At 37.4% G+C, this 26,315-nt stretch overlaps 1 protein-coding gene across 1 annotated transcript in view; it reads right to left on the bottom strand.

The window, feature by feature from the left end:
- The window catches only part of SNTG1 (syntrophin gamma 1), an 888,222-nt gene that overhangs the window by 66,899 nt on the left and 795,008 nt on the right, over window positions 1-26,315 (bottom strand). Inside the window, exons 15-16 of the mRNA XM_043601045.1 lie at window positions 17,775-17,891; window positions 16,324-16,395 (exon numbers count right to left, since the gene is read on the bottom strand). Coding sequence (XP_043456980.1) covers window positions 16,324-16,395; window positions 17,775-17,891 — 189 coding nt within the window. The remainder of the gene's footprint in view (window positions 1-16,323; window positions 16,396-17,774; window positions 17,892-26,315) is intronic.

The following is a 26,315-nucleotide window of genomic DNA, read 5'->3' as shown; positions in this document are numbered from 1 at the left end:
TGTTTGTATGTCAATAAAATACAACCATATAACCTTCATAACTCTGATTTTATGTAAATATAAAGCATGCAAGTATTTTTTGATCCAAAATGATTTTTATTTCTGTGGATTGGTCAGACTCTTAGTTAATGCCTATAATTTTTCTGTTATACAGAATTTATTGTATTAGCTCTCAAATTATCAGATCAGTTAATACATATATTCTGTGTTAATTTATTTTACGTTTAGATGGTTATGACTTTTGTTCATTTGAAAGCCTTTCCCCAGAGAAACAGAAGTATAGGGAAGGAGACACAGCAAACAAAATTATGTTTGAATATTTGTTAAATTCTCACTTTTTGTGCTTGTACATGCTGTGTTTAGGGTCACTCTGAAGGAATTTCACTGCAAAGAGGAAGGCTGTACCCTCTGCAGGGTCAGTGCAGTCATTTACTGTCCTGAAACTAAACTGGGCTGGAGTGTGAGCTCATACCTGCTCTGTGCTCACCTTGAGTCCCATTTCTATTCTGGAGCCCAATGCTTCCATGTCACCAGGACCCTAGGATGCTGCCCTTGAGGACCATAGGTCACACTGGAGCCTGAAGACAAAAGAGAGCATGGCTGGGAAGGATGGACAGACTGACTGCTGTCTCTCTGATCACATTGCCCTCCCACATTTTGGTGTGTGAAAGCTTAAATTGTTTCCAAGAAGAAAGGGACAATACGTAACAAGGACAACGCTTCTTCATCCAATGAGAAAAAGTGAATTTATTATTTTTAGTGATTTAATGATATTCAAATAATTTTACACTCAGTATATTGGCCAACTACAGTTTCATCCACCTTTTATCCCTCAGTCAAGAAGCTGAAGTCTATAAAGAGATACACCCTGGAGATATTGTCCGGTTCAGTTCTTGGCCACTGCAGTAGAGTGAGTATCACAATAAAGAAAGTCAATGACTGTTTTGGTTTCCCAGGGCATAATAAAGTTGCGTTTACACTATAGCATAGTCTACCAAGTGTGAAATAGAAGTATGTCTAAAAAAATGGACATGCCTTAATAAAAAGACTTCACTGCTGAAACATGCTAGCCATCATTTGAGCTTTCACTGTGAAGGGTCCCACCTCAATGTTGATGGTTGCTAACTGATCAGAGCAGTGGTTGCTTAAGGATGGGGTGGCTGTAGCAAGTTCTTAAAATAAGATAGCAATAAAGTTTACCACGTTGATAGACTTTTTTCTTCGTGAACAATTTCTCTGTAGCATGTGATGCTATTTAATAGCATTTTACCCACAGTAGAACTTCTTTCAAAATGGGAGTCAGTCCTCTCAAACTCGGCTGCTACTTTATCAGCTAAGTTTATGTAATCTTCTAAATCCTTTGTTGTCATTTCAACTATCTTCACAACATCTTCACCGGGAGTAGTTTCCATGTCAAGAAACCACTTTCTTTGCTCATCCATTCAAGTTTTATCATGAGATTGTAGCAATTCAGTCATGTCTTCAGGCTCCACTTCGAATTCTAGTTCTCTTGCTGTTTCCACCACATCTGCAGTTTCTTCCTCGGATGAAGTCTTGAACCCCCTCAAAGTCATCCATGAATGTTAGAATCAACTTCTTCCAAACTCATGTTAATGTTGATACTTTGGTCTCTTCCCGTGCATTACAAATGTTCTTAATAGCATCCAGGACGGTGAATCCTTTCCAGAAGGTTTTCAATTTACTTTGCCCAGATCCATCAGAAGAACCACTTTGTATGGCAGCTATAGTGTTACTAAATGTATTTCTTAAATAGTAAGCCTTGAAAGTTGAAATTACTCCTTGGTCAATGGGCTGCAGAATGAATGATATGTTAGCAAGCATGAAAGCAATATTATAATAGTAACATCAGAGATCACTGATCAAAGGTCACCATAACAAATATAATAATAATGAAAAGTTTGAAATACTGTGAGAATTATCAAAACGTGGCGCAGAGACATGAAAGGAGCAAATGCTGTTGGAAAAATGGCACCACTAGACTTGCCCAATGCAAGCTTGTCACACTTTCCATTTCTAAAAAATATGGCATCTACAAAGCTCAATATAAAACGAAGCACAATGAGATATGCCTGTATTATGCAAGGATTCTCACATTATTTGCAAATTCTGTGCGAGGATATTAAGAGGAGAGTACTGTTGGATGCATACTGTTTGAATTGTTATATTAAGCAAGTCTTGAAAATGAAATTGCCTGTTACATACAATGCCCTTTTTGAAGAATCTGTCTGCACTCCATGTCTCTTCTCCTCCTACTACTGGTATATGAGAAGATGGATCAATGAGTTGCAGGAATCACAAATGTTCGAGAAGATTACCGACCTCAAGAAAATTCTTATAACTGAAGATAGTGGAGAAAGAGCATCACCTTGGTTTCAACTGACCAAGGCTATATTTCCATCTCTGCTGCTGACTGTGCAACAATGGCCCAGGCAATGGATGCCCCAAAGCTCCCCATTGCACAGAGAGAGGTGCCTGTTCATGGCTTCCACACAAGATATGGTCGCTGATACATATTTGCCATCGAGTACCGGCCTTATCTCTGGTCTCCAGGACACTCTTGATTTCTCTGTCTATAATGTGTATGGTTGTAATAGAACTGATACAACACCCAGAGAAAAGTAACCTTCAAGAGTTATAAAGATAGTCAAATTCCAGCTCATCATCAAAGAAATGAGTCCATTTCCCTTAATTCTAAGCACTTGGTTGAAAGAGTGTCCTGTGATTTCAGGGATGGAAGGACCTCTCATTCAAATGCTTATTTGGACAGAAGTAAAACATATCTAGGCTTTTACATTTGCTAGAAAGTCATGTCATTCAGAAAATGAGCAAGGGGACTTTCATATATTGAAGAAAATTAAAGGTACTGCCTTGGTGGACAAGACTAATCCCACTTTAGGGTGGCATCCTATTCAAGACCAATTTAGAGACAGAAATCACTAACACTTATTCAATGCTCAATAAGTACCCTTTCTTCACATACTTATTTGTACCAATAATCTTATTAGGTAGCTCTAATTATAATTCCTGATTAAAGGGTGAGGATTCTCAAATAAAGAAAATGAAGCAATTAATCAATGATATACTGCTGGGAATTATTCGATCCAGAAGTCAAGTTCAGGCAATCTGACACTGTTACAAACTAAAATGTCACTGCTGTTTCTCTCAACCAATTTGGTAATCATGTTAATATGCCATATAGAAACTAAACAATAATAATACATAATGAAGGGATGAAATATAAATATACTTTACGCAAACACAAACAAAAGTAGTAAAGTTATCTATTGAAATAAAAGTAACCATAACCCGATTCGTAAGAATTGTCTTGGTTCCTATTAAGACCATTGACTATTATTCAGAGCAAATGATGACAATAGTAAAAGAAAGAATAATTTGTATAATAATGTTACAGCAAAATTGAACTTTATTTCATGTTTTGATAAAGCAAAAATATATCAAATAGTTAGTATTACTTCCAAAACATCATAACCAATATCTCCAGAGTACAAAATGACAAAACATACCCCCCTACAAACACAAATACATGGGCACCCACGAGTGTATTTATATACCTATATCTTTGGAAAGGAAAACATTTCACAGGGATGGATCATTTTTCTCTCACTTATGCTTTGTTAGCCACAACAAATTGGAACCCTGTAAAGGATTTTCTCAATGGTTTTTTTTAAGCTACAAACAAGGTCAGTTTTGACAAGATCTAACTATCGATAGACCTAAACCTCTTATACTGTTGGTGGGAATGCAAACTGGGGCATCCACTCTGGAAAACAGTATGGAGGTTCCTCCAAAAGTTAAAAATAGAACTACAATCTGATCCAGCAATTGTACTACTAGGTATTTACCCCAAGCATGCAAAAATACTAATTCAAAGGGATACGTGCATCCTGATGTTTATAGCAGCATTATCAACACTAGCCAAATTATGGAAAGAGCCCAAATGTCCAACAACTGATGAATGGAAAAAGACGATGTGGTATATATACAATGGAATATTACTCAGCCGTCAAAAAAACGAAATCTTGCCATTTGCAAGAACATGATGGAGCTAGAGAATATTACGCTAAGCAAAATAAGTCTGTCAGAGAAAGAAAAATACCATATGATCTCAATCCTATGTGGAATTTAAGAAATGACGGGTTTTAACAGATGAACACAGGAGGAAGAAAGAGAGAGAGGCAAACCAGAAAATAGACTCTTAACTGTAGAGAACAAACAGGGTTGCTGGAGGGGAGATGGTTGGGGGATGGGTTAAACAGGTGATGAGTATTAAGGAGGGCACGTGTGGTGATAAGCTATAGGTGTTATACATAAGTGATGAATCACTAACTCCTACACCTGAAACCATTATTACACTGTATGATAACTAACTGGAATTTAAATAAAAACTTGAAAAAGGAAAAAAAAAAGAGGTAACCCAATGCTCCTAATTTCCTTATTGGAAAAAAATATGTTAATTGAAAATACTTCAGATATTTCAGAGCTTGGCCAGAGGCTCTTTTTTCCTTATAGACATAATTTTAAAGCTGCAAGGTGAATGAACAAGGAAATCTAATCATATAAGTAAATTTAATAAATCTGGCTCAGGTAGGTCTTAAAAAAAACCTGACCCACTCCAAAGTCCATTTCCAACAGTGTATGTCTTGACATATTTAAGGTCACAGGCCTACACAGCCATACTTTACAGGTTGATGGTCTAGTATGGACAGAGAGCAGCATGGGTCCCGAGAGATCCTCATGTGTCCCTCCCTTCTTCGGCAGTGACTGAAGAGTCATCACCTGGAGTTGTCTCTAATCGTCATTTCTACTTCATAAAATGGGAAGTGGGCAATAGGTACAATTTATTCAATTCTTTAATATATGCAAAGGGTCAACAACAAGAGGTAGGCAGTGTTCAATGTATGCTGCTGGGCTTGTCTAGAAGATAATATTAATCATAGAAGTTGATATAATTATGAAGAAAACAATAGCAAAGTAACAATAACAGTATTTTATTAATAAAATGTATAGTAGCAAAAATATAGTTATTAATAATAATAAATGATATGATTAAAAACTAGAGCTGCAAATTATCTACAAAACTATATTTTATAATGTTTATTTAGTTTTGAGAGAGAGCACAAGTTGGGGAGGGACAGAGAGAGAGGGACAGAGGATCCGAAGCAGGCTCTGTGCTGACCTCAGAAAGCCTGATGTGGGGCTCAAAGTCACGAACAGTGAGGTCAGGACCTGAGCCAAAGTCGGAAGCTCAACGAACTGAACCACGCAGGTGCCCCTGAAACTGTATCTTTAAAAATAGATTCTAGGGGTGCCTGGGTGGCTCAGTTGGTTAAGCATCGGGCTCTATGTTTTGGTTTAGGTCATGATCTCACAGTGTGTGAGTTCAAGCTCCAAGTTGGGCTCGGACAGGGCCTACTTGGCATTCTGTCTCCCTCTCTCTCTGCTCCTCCCCCTGTCACATGCTCTGTCTCTCTCTCAAAAAATGGGGGGGGGGGAAGACATTCTAAAACAATTTGAGGGAGATTTCAACACATTTCTGCAATATTCCTTAATGGATAAAGGCCTCAGAAGGGGCTTACACCTGGTTTCCACCAGTACTAAAACTTTATTTGCATCTTTGAAAACAATAATGTAAGATTTTAGAAGGTCAAACAGATTTAAGATTTCACACAACAGTAAATTTGCAAAGTATAAAATTTCTGTAAACAAAAAATTTTAAGTCTAGAAAGATTACAAAATACAGAAGTATTAAGTCTAGAAAGATTACTGAAAAAAGCTAAAATACACCTGAAGGAATTTATGCTGAATTAAGGATTACAAATAATTCTCTTCTTACAGGATGAATCCTTGAGATTGGCACCAAATTGATACGGGCAACAAAGTTAATTTTCTAGTTTTCTCCTTATACAAAACGTATGTTCTGACTAACTGCCCACACAACATTTTACTAACCAGAAAATTATTGTAGAAGGTAACTTTCATTTATTTTAAATACTTTTAGAAATATTCTACTTATTCATATTTTATGTGTATTACATAAATTTCACTTGGAATATGTTTCATTTGGCAGCTCTTCCTAACATAGTTATATTCTCATACTTTATTAAAATTACAGGAGTAAATTACTGTATTAGGATTTAGAACAGTAATCCTCCCAAATGCTTATTTTCAGAATTAGTCTATTCTTCTAATCGACTGAAAGGATGTAGATATCAGTAACATGAAGCTGTAATAATTCATAAACATACTGTTCTTAAATCCACTTAAGTGGAGTGAAGGAATGCCCCATAAATAATTAGATATTGAGAAAGACAGGGATAAACTTTGGTTATTTGGAAAACAAGATTAGATATCTTTTGTGTATAATGTTCTCAAGGAGGAGAATTGACTGCATCCTTTTATTCCCACATCCCATTGCTCAAAGATACTTGTTTCCTTCAAATAAAGACCTTAAGTTGTTTTAGAAGCTTTATGAAAGCATTTGAAGTGTATAAATATTATAACAAAAAGGATAAACACAATTTGAGGAATCACCAGATAGATTACAGGAGTCTTGTACAATTATTTAAAATATTGGACCAATTCATGTTATGTTCACATCTGACATACCAAAAGCAGTGCTAATGGTGTAACTTAAAGAAAAAAAAATGTAAGAATGAGGCTGAAATGTGTGCCAATACATTGGACACATGAAAAAGATCTGAAACCTCCAGTCGGAAAAGAAAACAAAACAGGGAAAGATTATTAAACTATGACTTCGAGCTTTTGAGAGCGTGGAAAGGTCAATAAAACAAATTTCTACCAATGAGTTTTAGGGGCACCTGGGTGGCTCAGTTGGTTGAATATCCAGCTCTTGATATTGGCTCAGGTCGTGACCTCGCATTTGTCAGATCGAACCCTGTGTCAGGCTCTGTGCTGGGCAAGGAACCTGCTTGGGATTCTCTCTCTCCCTCTCTCATTGCCCCTCCCCCTCACATCCATGTGCACACATGTGTGCTCTCTCTTTCTCAAAATAAGTAAGCTTAAAAAAAAACCAAAAAATAAAATAAAAATGAGATTTAATTAACATCTTAGGGCTTAAAGATATTTTGGAAAAACAGTTATAAATTTATGGAATTCTAACAGGAGAGAGGATACATGCTAAAATGTTAATAAATCCAGGAAAGTTCTAAAATAACACAATAATAGAAAAGGTCATGTTTTTACAATGATGTCATTGTATTTTATTCATAAAAGAGGCTGGATGGAAAGTAGCTGGCTCTGGCATTGTGGATGGCTGTCACTGTCTTTGCTGTCTCTATGGCATTTCTAGAGACAGAGATCAGGATTAGAGGAACCACAGTTCTTGCCCAGAGCGGGAACCCTACCTTAGTTTACAGCCCAATACGCCTCTTAATAGTCCCCAGGGAAATGTTCTATCATCATCGGGGAAAAAAATTAAACATAGTTTCAGAAGCTTCAGTTTGGGAAGTGATTACACATTTTAGGCAAGTTTAATTCTCCAGTGATACACGAAAAATCTAAGAACCCTGGGGCGCCTGGGTGGCTCAGTCGATTAGGTGGCTGACTCTTGATTTTGACTCACGCCATGATCTCACGGTTCTCGAGTTCAAGCCCCACGTCCAGCTGTGTGCTGACAGTGTAGAGCCTGCTTGGGATTCTCTCTCTCTCCCTCTCTCTCTCTCTCTCTCTCTCTCTCTGCTCTGTACCCTCTTTCTCAAATAAATAAGTTAACTTTAAAAAAAAATTAAAGCCAAAAAAACTAAGAACCTTAATCATTTGTAAATGAGGTGATAAAAGGCAAAACAACTGATACATTTTTAAAGAATAGTTATTACTTAACAATGGAAACTGATACACATATATTCAGAAAATGCTGACACATCTTTTGTACTGAGATGGTTTCCCTGAAGAAATAGGTTTTGTCAAAAGTGGGAATTCCAGAGTCAAATAATATCCTTTCCATGACAATATGTCATTGACATAAATTTCTACTCTAACATAATTCTTTATCTAAATTATAGTCTTTGGAAGAATTTTTGTCTCTACAAATCATTGGCATTTGCCTAATAATTGTATCAGTACAGTCTGATGTCACATGTTATCTTCTACATTTTTTCTCGCCAGATTTGCATTCGTGTATATATTATACATTTGTCTATTGCTGTATATTCATTTATTTTTGCTCTTATTTTAAATTAGATGACAAAAACTTCTGGAGCAGATCTTTTCTGTTCAAAATGCCAGTAGTGGGGGTGAAAGGAATGATAATATTGGATTTAGTGCTTTGATTACCAACACAGTAACTATTTGCTATCGACATACGAAGATCATAGGTCAATTCACTAATTTAAAAACGTTTTTCTCTAAAAGGAGACTAGTCCATTATTTTAATTGGATAAAATTATTTTTTGCCATTTGTCTCTTTATTCTACTCATTTTAATAATTCTTCTTAGTTATTCTGTATGTGAGCAAAATTTTAATCAGTCTTGTCTTAGAATGTTCCTTACCAGCCAGATCGCCTTTTTAGGCATGATTTGCTGCATTTACCCTACATGAGGCAAGCTTGTTTTTCTTGTTCTCTTTATTTAGCAAGTCCTGAAATGTCCTATTTTTATTACAATCACACAAAGAAAATTTGCATGTGAATTACAAAGATTTATTTCTTGAACCATTTGATAATTGCCAATGTGACACCTCATCACCCTCCAGCCCCACAATTTCTGGTGTAGTTTTAACAAACAAGAACATTAGGATATTCACCCATATAATTACAATATAACCATAAAAAACAAGGAATTTGACATTGTATATTGTTGTCCTCTGGTCCTTATACTTCATTCATGATTCACGGTTGAGAATCATCTTGGGATGGAATTTTCATGGCTCTTTGGTTGCCTTGAATGGGAACACTGCCTGGTCTTGCCCTGACTCTAGTGACTTTGACACTATCGAAGACTGCAGGCAGGTTTATTTTGTAGACTGTGCCTCACGTGGGTTTGTCTGACATTTACTCATGTTTAGAATAGATTAGATCACATCGTACTAGATTAAGTTATGTTAGATTTCCCTGTTATGACATTAAATTAGACCAGATGTTTCCTCCTGGTTAGATTAGGTTTATTACACAGCTTCAGGAGGATATTCTTCAGGAGGCGTGATATTCTTCTAGTTGTGATATTCTACTATCATACTATCAGACATAATGCTTTTGATTTCTTCCACTAATAAAATGTCCATTTTGATCAACTTGTTAAGATTGTGAAGTCCCCTGTAAAGTTACTCTTTTTCCTCTTGAAATTGTAGTCAGTACTATGTAGGGAGGTCCTCTGAAGCTATGTAAGTGTTGTGCTTATCATTAAATTTTCCAGTTATTTACTTATCTTTATGAGGATAGATTCATGGTTTCCTGTTTTAGACACTGGATTATAATCCATTTCTGCCATTTATTTTGAGGATCAGTTTGTCCCAGATTTGCCCAAAGATGCCCTTGAAGCAGCTTCTGTGTCTTTTGACATGCCTCCATCATTTGAGCACTTTCTGTTTTCCTGGGGCAATAAAATGATTTAATCTTCTCTTTCACTTTCTGTGCTGCAGTCAAGCCATCAATGGTTTTTCTAGAGTTCTGGCTCTTTGTGTTGGAGGATGGTATTAAGAAAGGGATACCTGGATGCCGGGTTTGTTCCTTGCGGTTGGGGACTCTCTGATCTAGGTAATTTCAGGGGGCAGGTAAGGTCTGTATGTGCACACACACACACAGATACACACACACATCTCTGTAAATGTGTATAAACACATCTGCATTTATTTTATAGCGCGCACGTGTGTGTGTGTGTGTGTGTGTGTGTGTGTGTGTGTATAACCAATCGCATACCAGTATTTCTAATTCTGATCGAGCGCTATTGGGTTTATTCTACTCCGTCTTCCCATATGTGCAACTCTCACATGTGACAGTGAGAAATCAGGCTCCGATTTCCCACTCCCCAAGTCTACTTAGTTGGTCCATTCCTTTCTCTTTTCCCCATCTCCCACCAACCCACATCTGAAAGCTCTCCTTACTCAGCCCAGCCAACCATGGTAGTTTGGTATTTTTTTCTGAAAATGATTTTGTAAGAATATCGCTGTGACTACAGTGATCACTGTGTATATTTTATCAAGAATTGAAACTTAATACATGCTCTATTAGTGTCCTAAAAATGAAATGAGAAAGATGGTCTTTCAAAAAGGCTTGTTCCTCCTCAGTCTAATGCTGGCTCTGAAAGGGGTAGGCTTGAAATATCTACAAACCAAGTAGCCCTCCACTTTTGCAGGGTCTGCTAGCCACGGGATGTTAGGAGGTTCATTTCTATTAACAACAGCATACAATTCAACTATTTTGAACTAGGTCAACATACTCCATTCACTCTTCCTGTGTTTCCCCATGTGTGACTGGCTGACAGGACAATTATTGTGCCTTGACTTCCACATCATGCAGATAGGTCCTGTCATTCTCTCACTAGGAGAATCTGACCATTGGACATGAACTCCTAAAGTCAGCTGGCTGTCGGATGAGATCCAGGTTACATGAGGAGCTGTACCTGAGCATAGGAGTCTGGGTGTTCTCCAGGGGGCACGTAACACGGGTGCCCGGTGAGGTACGGACAAAACACAAGGAGTAACTTCTCTTTCCTATGGAAGCTAATGTTGTAAAGTTGTTTTTGTCTGAAGAGATGATCAGAGAATACACAGTATCCCACAAGCATAGGGGAAAAGTACTAAAAATCGTGTTAGTTAATAAAAAATACGATGCCCTTTTACAAATGCTCCGAACTTTGTGGTATTTCTCAACGTTTAAAATTATTCTGTATTGAGATTTTTTTCTCATTCTAAATATTCACTTTCATGCCCCGTTTTATGCTCTTAGTTTTATAATTGTGTTTAGTAATGGAGGCCCCAAATTGAGCAAGTGAGAGGGCCCAGGACGTCTAAACAACGGCTGTTGATCAGTAATGGAAGTCTAGCCAATGCCGAGAATCAGTGTGGTGTCAGTTAATTGTCTAGAGTACTGGTTTTGCCACTTGATGTAAAGTATCTGTTGGCCGCTGCTGCTGCTTCTTCTAGTTTCAGAAAACGAAACAGGATTCTAGCTTTTGTTTTTTTTTCCTTTTTCCTCTAATCTCCATGGTGTTTCGGGTTCCTCACCAACAGTTCTTCCTAAACTTGAGACATGGAACACCTGAGATTTCAGGCATGCCAGTAGACAGGTGCAACGGGGTCTGGGAAGGACATGCACCTTGGAGGTCATCAGGGTAGAAATGCTGGGGTCCCCGCTGTGCCAGACGGGTAAGACCTTTTACACAGGAGGAGCCGGCCTTAGACACAAGTGAGGAGAACCATATCTAGGACAGGCCTGCCGATGGGTATTTGTGGAGCTGACGGGCTTTGTAAGCAGGAAACAGGATCATCAAATACGATGAAGAATGAGAGGTGTATGTCAGTTTTGAGGCAAATGCAGAAGGTTTAACCTGGGTTTTGGTAGACTAGGCAAGAGGACAGAATTTCGTGACCCAGAATTTGAGGCTTTCTTGAAGGACGAGTCCAGAATCCAACACATGGTGAGTCGTTTGCCAGCCACATTCAACTACACTGTCGCATTAGAGTTAGAACTCAGGCAATCATTTTTCCCAAAGAGTCGGATAAATCAGAGCAGTGAGAGAGGACAGGCCTTTTTTGTAGGTATGTGGCTGTCATGAGTGGAATGGCCACCACCGGTCTCTGTGCAGTCTTCCCTTCTGCTCCTTGCCCTCACCTCTCTAGTCCACTGCTCAAGACTTGCTGGAATGTGTGTCTCTGCCCCAGGATCTTTGCAGCAGCCCTGGAACACTCCCCACCCCACCCCACCCCCCCCCACCCGGTGCCTCCAATCTCATCTCCTGCTGCACTTAGAAGACTATTTTGAAAAAGGCAAACTCAGTCATTGCTCAGGCTTGAAATCATTTGGGCGCTCCTTTGTTCTTCATGTAACTTTTATGTTCCTTATTACTGTCTTTTAACAGCTCTCCCCCACCCAAACGCCAACATTGGCTTCATAGCTAAGTGCATCACAGCCATGCTGAGTGCTTTTTAGGTGTTTAAGTGACACATGATTATTTACACACCTGAACAAGTTAACACATTATTTCCCGTGCCCCACAGTGCCCCACAGCGCCCCTTGTCCCACTCACCAAACCCGAATCCCAACCAAAGCACGTCATCCGAACCCTTGAATAATCCTTTAGATTTCAAGTTTACTTCAGGCCTCCTCCAACATGCCCTTCCTAAAGTCCTTAGTCAGCTAGGCTTTTTGTGAACTCAGCCCCCTTGTCCAGTTGTACGGAATCCCTAATTCCGAATAAAGTGCTTGGCAACATAGAGAGTGCTTCATGAATATTTGTAATGTGAATTAATTAATAAAAAGATATTGATTAAAGAACTGCTAACCTTCGCAGCAACCTATGCTTTCTTCGCCCCCCCCCCCCCCGCCCCCGAACAAAAGAAATCAAAGTCTAACATGCCGAATGTATTTGTGAAGGGTAATGTACTTGGTAACAAAGTTGTCAGTTTTTGGCAAGATCTCTTGTTTTGAAGCCTTTGTTTTCTCACCAGGAGCTGGCTGGCTTTCTCACTGTCATCCCTTCCCAATTTATCATTGCTTATACCGACAGAGAGAGAGGGAATATAGTATGATATTTAAGAGCACAGGTTTTGAGACAGACTGCAAGATTCAAATCCTTACCTCTGACATTTACCAGCTATAATGACTTTGGGCTATTTAGTTAACCTTTCTTTGCCTTGGTTTCCATATCTGCAAAATGAAAATAATAACTGCCTCATAGCGATGGTGTAAAAATTAGGTAAATTATTATATCAAGAAACTGAGAACAAAAAAACCTGGCACCTATGTGCAAACCGCATACACTGGGTAACTATGATGTAGCTTTAGTTTTCTTATTCCTGGTATAGCCTCATATCAGAAGAGAGAGGAGAGGATTTTCTCTATTAGCGGTCCAGGCCAGATGTTTTGTGGTCCAGATCATTAAACTGTGCCTTCAAAATTGCCTGAGAGGGGCATGTGGGTAACTCTGTCGGTTAAGCATCTGACTTCAACTCAGGCCATGATCTCACAGTTTGTGAGTTTGAGCCCCATGTCAGGCTCTGTGCTGACAGCTCGGAGCCTGGAGCCTGCTTTAAATTCTGTGTGCGTCTCTCTCTCTGCCCCCGTTCATGCTCTGTCTCGCTCTCTCAAAAATAAATAAACATTGAACATTTTTTTCTAAATGCCTGAGATATCCCTTTCTGGAGACTGAAGTCTACAACATACACATCTGCACAGGACTGTTACCTGAGGACGGTAGGTGGCTGGGTTACAGAAGACCCTGCTTTATAACTGCTCCCCAGACCGAACTTTCTGAGGCTGGGTTCCTTGTCAAGCCAACCATCTGATCTGAATGCAGGCAAAGTATCCATTTAGCACTGAGTTTTATTCCACTTCTCTATTCCTGTGTTATATGAAATTTTCATTTGGGAAAGAGAATCCTTGGCAGATAATTTTGTATGTCAAATGCAAATCCGTGAAGCACAGAATATTAGTATTATATTGATCAATTATAGGAGAGCTTTCTCATTTACATATCACAAGTGAGAGTAGAAATAGAGTTTATTGAATGTCTAAAAATGTTTATCTCCAGGCTTCACTAACTTCTGTAAAAAATTTCCCAAAGCAACTAACGAGCTTATAGAAAATTTTATGTGCAAAGGAAAATGAGAAGTGCCCTTTGTATTTACTTTGGGCAGAGTGCAAATGTATGGGCCCTTCTAGATATTTGTAATGGTGGTAGAAATTGGTCTGGCTTTTCTAGGAGGGAATTTAGATCCCTGAGCCTAACATCTTGACTATGTTAAAATATTTTGAACTCAGGATTTCCAAAACTCAGAATTTAGACTAAAAGAAATAACTAGAAAGTTACATAGCCTGTGGGTAGGGCGCCTGGGTGGGCTCAGTCAGTTAAGCCTCCGACTTCAGCTCAGGTCAAGATCTCATGGTTTGTGGGTTCGAGCTCCATGTAGGGCTCTGTGCTGACAGCTCAGAGCCTGGAGCCTGCTTTGGTTTCTGTGTCTCCTTCTCTCTCTGTGTCTCCCCCCCCCCCCCCCACCTCTCTCTCTGTCTCAAAAATGAATAAAAATTAAAAAAAAACTTTTTAAAAAGTATCTGGGCAAAGATCAATTCTTTGCTATCTATTTTGTGTGTGTGTGCCATCATATTAACTTAATGTCTGTGTCGCCCTAATAAAATGTAAGTTCAGTGAAACCAGGGACATTTTCTGGGTTTTTTTTCCCAACCACAGAACAAGTGCTTAGCAGATTGTCTTGTATACATCAAATATTCAACCATTATCTATTATATAAATCAAAGAGTCATTGTTGTGATGTCTGATAGAACACATGAGGAAGTATCTAAACAGCAAAAGTAAGCGACTGACTAAATAAATATGGCCAAATGATGGGACAGATGAAATCCACCAAAAGGTCAAAGTTTTTTTCTAAGTCGATTGATCGACATAAAAAAATCTTAAGACATATTTTTACATGAAAAAGGTTATAAGCCATATAATTCTAATATTGCAAAAATTTTTTAAAAGAAATAAAATATTCAATGTTTATATGGAGCCACACATATTCTCTCTCTCCTTTACAGTTGTCCTTATATTGTCCTTATTTCAAATATTATGATAAATTGAATTGTTTTTAGATGTTCAATCAGCTTTTTTTTTTTTTTTTGAGAGGGTTATAAAGACCATGTAGCTACTTGGCAAATGGTTAGGAAATAATTTAAGTCTACACAAGAATACAGAAATGCATGCTGGATTACTACTCTGATAAAGCTACATTAACGTAGGGCTAAGGAAGGGACAAATTAATGTATGACTAGGGAATACTTTGTAGAGGAGTGAGTTTCTGGGTTTCTTTCTGTATCTTTCTTTCTCCCTCTTTCATGCTTCCTTCCTCCCTTCCTTTCTTCCATCTCCCCCGTCTCTCTCTTTAATTCTTTCTTCGTAATGCCACCATTTTTTCCCTAAAAAATTCAATTAGAATCTCATTCAATTAGATTCAATTAGAATTTCATTAGCCCTTTTGGTAATTATTGAAAAAAAAACGGAGTTGAGTATGTTCTCCTTATCTTCAGACACCAGTACATCTTTTAGGAGTTGCCAGAGCCTTCTTTACTAACAACCAACTCAAGTAGCTCAGAGTTGCCCTTCCTCCATAAATCCCTAAATAGAACTAAAACCATACCCAGTGATGAGCAAACAATGCCCTATATATTCATTTAGCTCTTGTGCTGCTCTGAATGTCAATTTTAGTCAAGGATTATTTTATGGGGAAGAAAAATTATGCCCCCTTTTGAGGTAATCATTTTTGTTTGCCCGTTTTTCTGCTGCAGGACACTTCTGATGCATTTCACTTACGTTTCACATGTTCCAGCATTTTCTACTGACCCTTTAACTAGAAGAAAATAACTGATAGAAAATGCAAGGAACTTAGTTCTCCTTGGTTACACAAACAAGGTCAACCTGAACAAAGATTTAATTTTCATCTGTAGTATTTCCAAGCTTACAGACCCCAGAGTAGAAACTGAATGTAGATTATTAGTTAGGTTTTATAAATTATTCCCACTCTGATTCTTTTTTTCCCATTCTGATTCTTAAAAATGGCTACAGAAACCATTTGGAATTTTACGGAATTCTCATAACTTCCCAGTCCAATACTCTTGTGTATAACACAGGACTTTGATTTATAAGTGTATATTCTTTGCATACTCAGATAGATAACCTAATTCTGAGATTAAAAAATATATATATCTTTCTTTGCACATGCCTTTATATTTTCTGCATTTTCTCATTCAAAGTTGTATCCAAGACTTTTCCTTTTGTATTTTACTGAGAAAAAAAAAAAGATGATAATAATTGAGGTTTAAATTAGGACTATTTTCGATCGAACTTCCTGCTTCTCCCTCGATGACCTCCTACCAAGCTTCTTCCTTCCCTCTCCCCAGATCGAGGGACTGCAGTATCTGCTTCCTAATTACTCCAGCTGATATGAGAGTGCTTATATACTTCTCTGCCTTCTGTCTCTTATATGTATATTTTCTTCTCTCTGTCTTTATCTTTTATGCCGCTGCCCCATTTGTTTTCACAGGCCACTTATGAGCTCAGAGCTACTGCTAAGGAAGAGCCCTGAAAATGTTCGCCACGTATTGATCATACCTTGAGAATCTTGCACATAATCTCATACACGGAGAATGTTTTCTCTGCTCGGGTCCAGTCCCACGTTGTCACCTTGAAAAGATGAGAAACTGACATGTCATCTGTTGTAGAAACACACTCCCTAGTTCCCTCTTTATCGTACTTAGATAATATGGCACACCATGACACTTTCCCACCTGCAGTACATGATCTCAGTTGTGAAGCTATCCTCATAGAGGTCCACGTGTGGTGTTTTGGTGTCCTCTCTCTTAGGCTTTATTGCCATTTCTCCTCCTCTTTCAGCAAATGTTTTCTGTTATGTGTAACCATCTCCATTTGCCCAACGTATGTATATATTTTAAATACTGTATGATTTACATAAAAATACCAAGGATTTCTATTTCTCACGCACAGTAATTTCCCAGTTTACCAACCAGTTACATACAAAGAAGCGTCCTAAATATAAACACTGGCTTTAATTTTTTAAAAAGACATTGTTTATATCAAGAAGTTATTTCAAGATGTGATCGCCTTAAACACTGTGAAGACACCAAACAATACGATGAAGTTGGTCACTTTCTTACATTTGAAACGTGCATTTGTCTGTCTACTCGTATGAAATTATTCAGAGTAGGAATATAGTAAAATGTATAAATATTAATAGCTTTTTTTCCTGTTTTCCGGGTGCTTTGAACTTTGTATAGACATAGTCATTCAAAATAACAGCAGGTCAGATTCGATATTTCCAAAACCCTATGTAATATTACACCTGTAAGTGAGTGGTCTGGCAATTGATATTCATATTCAATAAATATTTATTAAGAATCTACTGTTGTATAAGGTACGTGATTCCAAAAGAAAGACCTTGGGTGCAATAGGTACCCATACATACTTAATACAAAGTCCAATGACTAGAATACAGATATCAAAATGCTACTTTTTTTTACTTAGACATACCTGTGTCAAATAGATAATAAGCACATTTTGACTCTCATAAATGCCTGAACAGAAATGCCTTCTAGATTTTTCCAGGGTTATAAAGTAAATATTTAACGCCAGAACATATATCTTTAGTAAGATATTTTCAGAAACATTTGAGCTGTTTTCTATTTTTCCCCTGTATCTTATTTGCAAAATACAGGAAAACCTTGGTTTGTGAGCATAATTCGTTCCGGAAACATGTTTGTAATCCAAAGCACTTGTATATCAAGGCAAATTTCAAGAACCATTGGCTAAGTCATGATCATGTGACACTCGCTGTCGCGTACCACGTGAATTACAAGACATCCCTTGCTGATCAAGTTAAAATTTACTAGAAATGTCTGCTGCCCTGCGGAACACTCGCAGAACAGGTTGCTCGCGATCCACGGTTTTACCGTATATTGGTAATACGCTATTTACCATTATCAAATTGATGTCACTCTGTCATGATAATACGGGAAAAATAAAAACTGTGGGACAAAAACGCTTACCGGAGGTGCCAGAAACTTGTAAAGACAGGATCCCCTCAGGGCTAGAAATGTTGGCGAGTATGCTCGATCTTGTAGAGGATCTTGCTCCCGTGCTTCACACCAGCCCATGTAGACTATCTGTAGGAAAATGGAATATGATTCGCTGTCAACAAAAGTCTCATTACAGATGCGTACTTTGTGTATCTTGGGTATTTTAATTCTCCCATAACATTATCAAATGAATTGATGAGAAACAATACATACGCCACATAAGCTTTCCAATAAGTGGATGTGAACCACTCCCGAGAGCTTACGTTTCCATCAGCACTTATCAAGCATTTGTTTATGCAGTCCAACTGGGCATGAGTTATATTTCCCCCTCTCCACCACTGCTACTCTAAAAATGTTTCTTCGTAATGAAATTTGTCAACTTATCCTACCCGTTTCTCAATTAGTGGCATTTTACAATGAGGATGTGCTCCCAGGATAAAACTATTTAAGAGGGTAAAGGAGATAAGTCAAAAAGAGGTACCCTATGTGATGACCACTGGTGTGGTATACCACATCTCTCCTCTACCTGACAGGATGGGATGATAGCTTTTCTTGATTTAGTCACCAATCTAAGATGAACATAGATTATTCAAACATTATTTATATATCAAATGGCAATGACAACAGCTCTTTGGTCTTTAGATCTTAAATATTGGTGGATCAATTCCCAAAAAGAAATCATGGGAGATAAGCCACTCCTCCTCCAATCATTTGATTGTTCTGAAGCTCAAACATATACATAAGCATTTATTCAATGAATTTTATATTCCCAAAAATGTATACACATACGTCATTTCATTTATCTCTTACCACAACTTTATGTGGTAGACATATCTGGGAGGATATATTTCCCAGATCATGTCATTTACTTTGGTTTTATGGTTGACAGAATGTTCTTTCCTACTCTTAGACTTTTTTTTTTTTGCTATGAGATCTGTCGTGACTAATGTGATATTAATGCACATGACAAAAGTAAGTTGTAGTATCTTGTGCTTCTGCCATTGCCATGAAGAAAGCATACCCAAGATGGAAGCATGTGGAGCTGGCCAGAGCCAGAATTTCCTCCTGGACCCAAGCCTAGCCACGTCCAGCCTAGAGGCTAATTCCAAACAATCAGCTCACTTACAGAGAGAAATAAAACACAGAGAAATAGACTTCCCATGCTCATATCTTAGAGGAATTATTGTTATTTTTTAGAAGAATTATTTTTAACAAATATTCCTAATATCCAAATTGACCATCCCTATAAAGTCCCAAAGCCACTCCTTGTGGAAATAGAAAAAATATCTTAAAATTCATATGGTACTACAAAAGACTGAATAACCAAAACAATATTGAGCAAGAAGAACAAAGCTTGAGACACTTTACTTCATGCTTTCAAAAAATATTACAAAACAAGGGGCGCCTAGGTGGCTCAGTCGATTGAGCATCTGACTTCGGCTCAGGTCATGATCTCACCACTTGTGAGTTTGAGCCCCATGTTGGGCTCTGTGCTGACAGCTCAGAGCCTGGAGTCTGCTTTGGATTCTGTGTCTCCCTCTCTCTCTGCCCCTAACCCACTCACATTCTGTCTCTGTCTCTCTCAAAAATAAATAAACATTAAAAAAAATTACAAAGCAAAGTAACCAAAACAGTAAGATACTAGTGTCAAAACAGACAGATAAAACTAATGAACAGAAGAGAGAGCCCAGAAATACATTTACGCATTTCAGGTCAGCTGATCTCCAACAAAGATCAAGAATACACAATGGGGAATGTATAATGGCTCGGGAAAACTAGATAATCACATGCAAGAGAATCATTTTAGATCCTTGTCTCACACCATATGCAAAAATGCATTAAACTCAACTCAACTCAAAATGAATTAAAGGCCCTAAAGCCATTAAACTACAAGAAATACAATTTTAAAACATTATGTCTTTCCTGTGTATCTCCCAAACTGGATGCAGTTAAAAAGACAGGAAGACACACATTTTCTTGAGGACATGCAGTAATGTAAAAGCTTGTGTAAATCTGGTAAGTTTGATTCTCCACTTCTAACATCAACTCAACACAAATGTGCATACATGTGCACTAGGTACATGTATAAAAATATTCACGCAGGTTCTTCTTCTTAGTCCCACCTATGTATCAATAGTTTGAAATATTAATAAACTGTGTATCCTCAAAATATTTCATAGATGAAACTAGCAATAATTTATGGTAAAATAAATACATCAGGCAAATTAGTAAATTAGAGCTATCCGGAACAACATGAATGAATCTCACAGAACATAATGCCAATTGAAGGAAGTGGACGTGGAATAACACATACAAGTAATTTGTTTCAGATAAACGAGTCTTTTGGAATGCATTTCTGGTTGGGAAAAAACCAAAAAAGTACTAGAGTGAAGCAAGACAATCACCACCATAATTGTCAGGATAATGGTTACGTTAGAAGACAACAAGCTAGTTGTTACTGGGAGAACGCAACCCGGGGAGAAAATGTGAGTTGCTAGCCATCTGCTTTTCTTGACCTAGAATGTGGTTATGCAGGGGTTCGGCCTTTGGATAATCAAGATGCAGATCTCTGACTTATGAGCTTTCCTTACATGCATTATGTTTTACAAAAACTCATCTAAAACAGCACGCAATGTGTATTCTTAGTAATAGCTTTATAACAACCTTAAAATAACAGAGAGTTTTGTGAGTATTCTAGGAAGAAAGTATTCTGATAAATACGGTTTAAACTGCACTGTCATTATTGGGCCACTGCAATGGGATAGAATTTTAGTTATTACAGATTATATCACCTTCAATCATTAACATCATTTCACAATTAGGTCAGAGTCTTTCATTTAAACTCATGTTGATAAAATGTATAGTTTCTCTAGGCTGATGACTTCTCTGTATTGGCAGGAGAAAAAAGAATCGAGTGGTATACATAACCATGAAAAGGAAATATTTCAGCTTCTTAAGGCTATGAAATTTGAGTTTGTTGTCTCTTCCTGCCTCTATAATTTGCTGGAAGCTGAAATATTAGGAAGGAGATACTGGTATTTTTCAAGAAATATCAATGAATACAATTTTATTATTTTGAACTGAGTGGAGCCTCGGGCGAAGAGCTCAGGATATAGCTAATAAAAATGGGATTATCCGAGCTGTAAGGGGGATTTCTTCCAGGGAATGCTTGCTCTCCAGGCCAAGGATTGCCCTTATCATCTTCTGTTCCAAAACAAGGAAGCAAAGTTCTTAATTGTGCAGAGATTTCTAAGGCACTTTTTGATTTTCATCATTACCGGGACTCTTGTGAAATAATTATAAGGTTGAGGAGACCTAGACATTTTTAGTAAATGCTTCCCACACATGTCACAGCAAATGATAATTCTAAAGAAAAACTGTATCACTTAATCTTTAAAAAAATTTAAAAACCCAAATGGACAATATAGGCATGAGTATTTCAAAGGTGATATTTTAGAAGCAAGGATAATTAAAAGGGAATGGTTTTCCTTGCATATGAAATGACAGGAGGACTTCCACATGTACAATTTTAAGATAAAGATTTTAGAAGCTTGCCTATTTTTCGGCTTTATTGAGGTATAAATCAGCAAATAAAATTATAAGATATTTAAAGTTGCACATTGCGATGATTTGATGAACACGTATACTGTGAAAGGAGTTCTCCCATCTCGTTGATACATCCATCACCTCATATATGTGTGTATTTTATTTAAATAAATAAGAACATTTAAGTTCTACTCTGAGCAAATTTCAGTTACACAATACAGTGTTACTTAACGTCACCATGTTATACATTCGATCCTCAGACCCTGGGAGGGGGGGGTCTAGATGAACATTTGCACCTTTATACCAACCTCTCCCCAGTTCCTCTAGCCCCTGGCAATCATTTTTATACTCTCTATTTCTATGAGTTTGACTTTTTTTTTTTCACATATAAGTGACACTATGAAGTATTCATCTTTCTCTGCCTGGCTTCTTTCACTTAACGGGATGCCCTCAAGTTCCATCCATGTTGTCAAACAGGATTTTCTTCTTTCTCAACGATGAATATATGTCTCACATCTCCTTCATCCATTCATCTGTTAATGGACACTTTGTTTCCATATATTGACTACAGTGAATAATGCTACAATGAACATGGGAGTTGCAGATATCTCTTGGAGGCCCTATTTTCATCTCCTTTGTGTATACCCCCAAAAGTGGGATTGCTAGATCATATGGAAGCTCTATTTTTATTTTTTTGAGGAGCCTCCATACTGTTTTCCACAATGGCTGCACCAGTTTGCACTCCCACCCAAAGTAGACAAGTATATCCTTTTCTCCACATTCTCATTAGCTCTTGTTATCTCTTGTCTTTTGGATGATAGCCATTCTAACAGGTGTTAAGGTGATAGCTCATTGTGGTTTTGATTTGCATAAACTTGCTTATTTTAAATGGCGTGTGTAATCAGCTGAAAACACACCTGATATGTAAAGCTTGCACTGCACAGCAGCATTTTATTTTTAAAATTTTTATTATTTTAAAACTTATTTTATTTTACATTATTTCTCCTCTTTTAAATACTTTAATTTTTAGGGCCATTTGACATATTTGAGTGGAAGGTAGAGATTTCCCATAGACCCCATGCACCTCTCCCACTATCAACATCACCCACAAGTGTGATACATTTGTTACAACTGATGAACAATTGATACATCATTATCAGCCAGAGTCCATCCTGTCCATTATGGCTGGCTCTTGGTGTTGCATATTCTATAGGTATAACAAATGTTCAATGACACATATCTACCATTATAGTATCATACAGAATCGTTTCACTGTCTTAAAAACCCTCTGTGCTCTGCTGATTCATCCCTCCTCCCCAATCCTTGGAAATTACTGATTTTTTTACTGCCTACATTATTTTTTACCTTTTCTAGAATGTCATATCTTTAGGATCATACAGTATGTAGCCTTTTTAGATTGATTGCCTTCACTTTTTAACGTATATTTATGGTTCCTCCATGTCCTTTCATGGCTTGACACTTCATTTCTTTTCAGTGTTGAGTGATATTCCATTCTTGGGATACACTACAGTTTATTTACCCACTCATCCACAAAGCCATCACGGCTGCTTCCAAGTTTTGGCAATAGGAACAAAGGTGCTATAAACATCAATTTGCAAGTTTTTGTCTGTACATAGGTTTTCAAATTTTTTTTTTTGATGTTTATTTATTTTTGAGACAGAGAGACAGAGCATGAACAGGGAAGGGGCAGAGAGAGAGGGAGACACAGAATGTGAAGCAGGCTGCAGGCTCCAGGCTCCAGGCTCCGGGCTCTGGGCACAGAGCCCGACGCGGGGCTCAAACTCACAAACAATGAGATCATGACCTGAGCCGAAGTCAGACGCTTAATTGACTGAGCCACCCAGGCGCCCCTGGACATAGGTTTCCAACTCATTCAGGTATATACCAAGGAGTGTGGCAGCTGAAATGTATGATAAAAGTATATTTTGTTTCGTAAGAAACGGCAAAACTATCTTTCAAAGTGGATACGCCATGTTTTACTCTCACCAGCAATGCAGAGTTCTTGCTTCTCCGCATCCTTGCCAGCATTTGGCATTCTCAGTGCAGGGGGTTTGGCCATTGGAGTAAGTGTGTACTGGTATATTATTGTTCTTTTATCTTTTCATTCTGCTGATGACATGTAATGGGGAGCATCTTTTCGTATGTTTATTTGCCTTCTGTGTATCTTCTTTGGTGAGCTATCTATTACCGTCTTTGGCCCATTTCTCAGTTGGGCTGTTTTCTGCACTATCAACACGGAACCTGATGCAGGACTCAAACTCACACACTGTGAGGTCATGAGCTGAGTCAAAGTCGGACTCTAAACCAACTGAGCCATCCAGGTGCCTCTACTTGGATTGTTTTTTTTTTATTGCTGAGTTTTAAGAGTTCTTTGTATATTTTAGATAATGGTCCTTTATTAGATACGTTGTGCAAATATTTTCTCCCAATATGTGGCTTGTCTTATTCTATTGATATGGTCTTTTGCAAGGTAAATATTTTTGCTTTTAGTGAATTCCATGTTAGCAATGGTTTCTTTCCTAGATCCTGGAAAGAATCTTTGGTGTCACCTCTGAAATGTCATCAACATAGTCAAGGTCATCTAGATGTTTCTCCTGTTATCGTCTGGAAGTTTTATAGTTTTGGATTTTACATTTAGGTCTGTAATCCAGTTTGAGTTAAATTTTGTGAAGGGTGTATGGTCTATGTCATGATTCTTTTTTTTTTTTTTTTTTTTTTGGCACATGGATGTCTAGTTCTAGAACCATATTTTCAAAACACTGTCCAGAGAGGATCCTCAAAAATTTTTGTAAATGGATTACCTCCTGACAATAACAATTAGACAGAGAAAAGAAGATGGGAGACCACCAGTCTGACTGAATCTGTGACCATAGCTCATATTCAGAACATGGTAAGAATTTTCTTTTTTTTTTTTTTTTTTTGACCTTCTCCCCTAAACAAATTGAAGATACTGCAGTTGGATGGGTGAATTAACTTACTGTGTTATTTAAGTTGCAAACCAATTATCTGACGAATTGAAATCAACTGCCCTTATCTTTCAAATCTTTGCAAAACTAGAAATGCAATTCTAGAGGCAGTCAAAAGTTCACCTATTCATTTTTATAAATCCCAAAACATCGCTGCTTATCTTAAAAGGCTTATCACTAGCATTCTTCCCTGTGTCTCTGAGATGTAAATGTTAAAGTACAAACTTCTGGGAGGTAATTCTTACCAGAAGAAAAACAAAAGATAAAAAATCATTTAAACTTTGTTTTAGCCAATGGAATGAATGAGCAACCTCATTTACCAGAAAAACAACCTAGAAACAACTTCTCTTACAACTGGTAAAATGGAAACTGTAAGACCCCTGTTTATATCTGTCTGTATGCTTAAGTGTGTCTATAAATGTGCATTGTAGATGTATGGTATTTTCTACTGCTGGATCGTATTCTAAAATTAATTTGTAAATGATCTCTATTTAATTGATTTAAAGAAACAAGCACCTATATGAATTAATATCCATAAGAATTCTCAAAATATAATAGAAACTAAACCAAATGCTTTTCAGGGTCACGTGATTTGGCACAGTCTTTGACAAATAAAAGCTAGTTAAAATTTGCTTTAATTAAAATAGGCATGTATTCAGCATATCAACAATGATATATATTGCACACAGCTTTTATTCTACCTAGGTTGTGTTACCTGTCAAAAAATTTGTCAGTGAGAAAAACAGCTTGGAACAATGAGTGACTTTGTCAAATTTCCCATGAAATTTTTGTGGGTAATCTAAACATAAGTGTTATGAACACGTATATTAAACAGATGTAAGTAGGGTAAAACGTTTTTAGGTGAACTTTTTAAACAGTTTCCCCAACCTTTTAATATACCTTGAAACCTTAAAGTTAAGTTAAATGATAAGTTAAATTCAATGAATACTCATTTATTTTTATTTTTTAAAGGATTTTTTTAAGTTATTTGTTTATTTTGGAAAAGACAGAGAACATGAGCAGGGGAGGGGCAGAGAGAGAGGGAGAATCCCAAGCAGGCTCCACACTGTCAGTGCAGAGTCCCTTAGAGAAACTAAAGATATTTGAGTCTATTAGTAAACACGTATTATGCCATGCTGATAAATTTTCTATCAAAAAAAGCATGTTTCTAGAAATCATTAAAAGTATTTATATTTTCACACCATGCTAATGTAAAAGATAGTTCACAATTGCTTATTTCTTAAAGTTCCTAAAGGTTAAGAATTCTAATTAATAATGTCATTAAAGCTAGCAGAAAAAACAAGGGAAGCAACTCCGTATGCAAGAAAAGTAGGATGTATGCTTTTGGCAAAAGAAAAGATGAGGGATGGAAATACATTCTTGTTGAGGGAAGAGAAAGTAATTTTGTGCTAAATTGAGGCTGGTTATTTAAAGAGGGAAAATACAGGATGAAATCTGAATGTAAAAAAAGAAAGTTGTAGAATGTGTGTGGAAAGGGAATCTTTGAAAAAGAATGTTAATGTGTGGTCAAATTGGCTAGAATTAAAATGAATTTATTTTAAAATGGGTGTTAGCATCAAAAGTTCACTGGTGCAGGTTGTCCCCAAGAAGGCAGCAAAGTAAGAGGACCCTGGGCTTGTCTCTTCCCACAAACACCACTAGATAACTATTAAATCATCCTAAGTACCCCAGAAATCCACATTAAGACTGACAGAACAAACCCCATACCTAAACGGAGAGAAGGGACTACATCAAAGAAGGTAGGAAGTGTGGAGATGTGGTTTAGGGGAGAAATGGATCACGTTTGCCACGGAGGAGAGGGAGCCATGGTCTCAGAAAAGGGTGAAAGAGAGAGACGCATACAGGGGAACACAGAGAACTTTTCCTCAAAGCCAAGACTTAGAAAACACGAGGGGCTGAATGTCGTGTGTTCTTGCAACTAGCTAGCAGGGATTAACCCTTGGAATGTTGTTTTATT

This window comes from Prionailurus bengalensis, chromosome F2 (assembly GCF_016509475.1).
Source record: "Prionailurus bengalensis isolate Pbe53 chromosome F2, Fcat_Pben_1.1_paternal_pri, whole genome shotgun sequence".
Classification (NCBI taxonomy): domain Eukaryota; kingdom Metazoa; phylum Chordata; class Mammalia; order Carnivora; family Felidae; genus Prionailurus; species Prionailurus bengalensis.
This window is presented reverse-complemented; position numbering and strand designations above follow the sequence as displayed.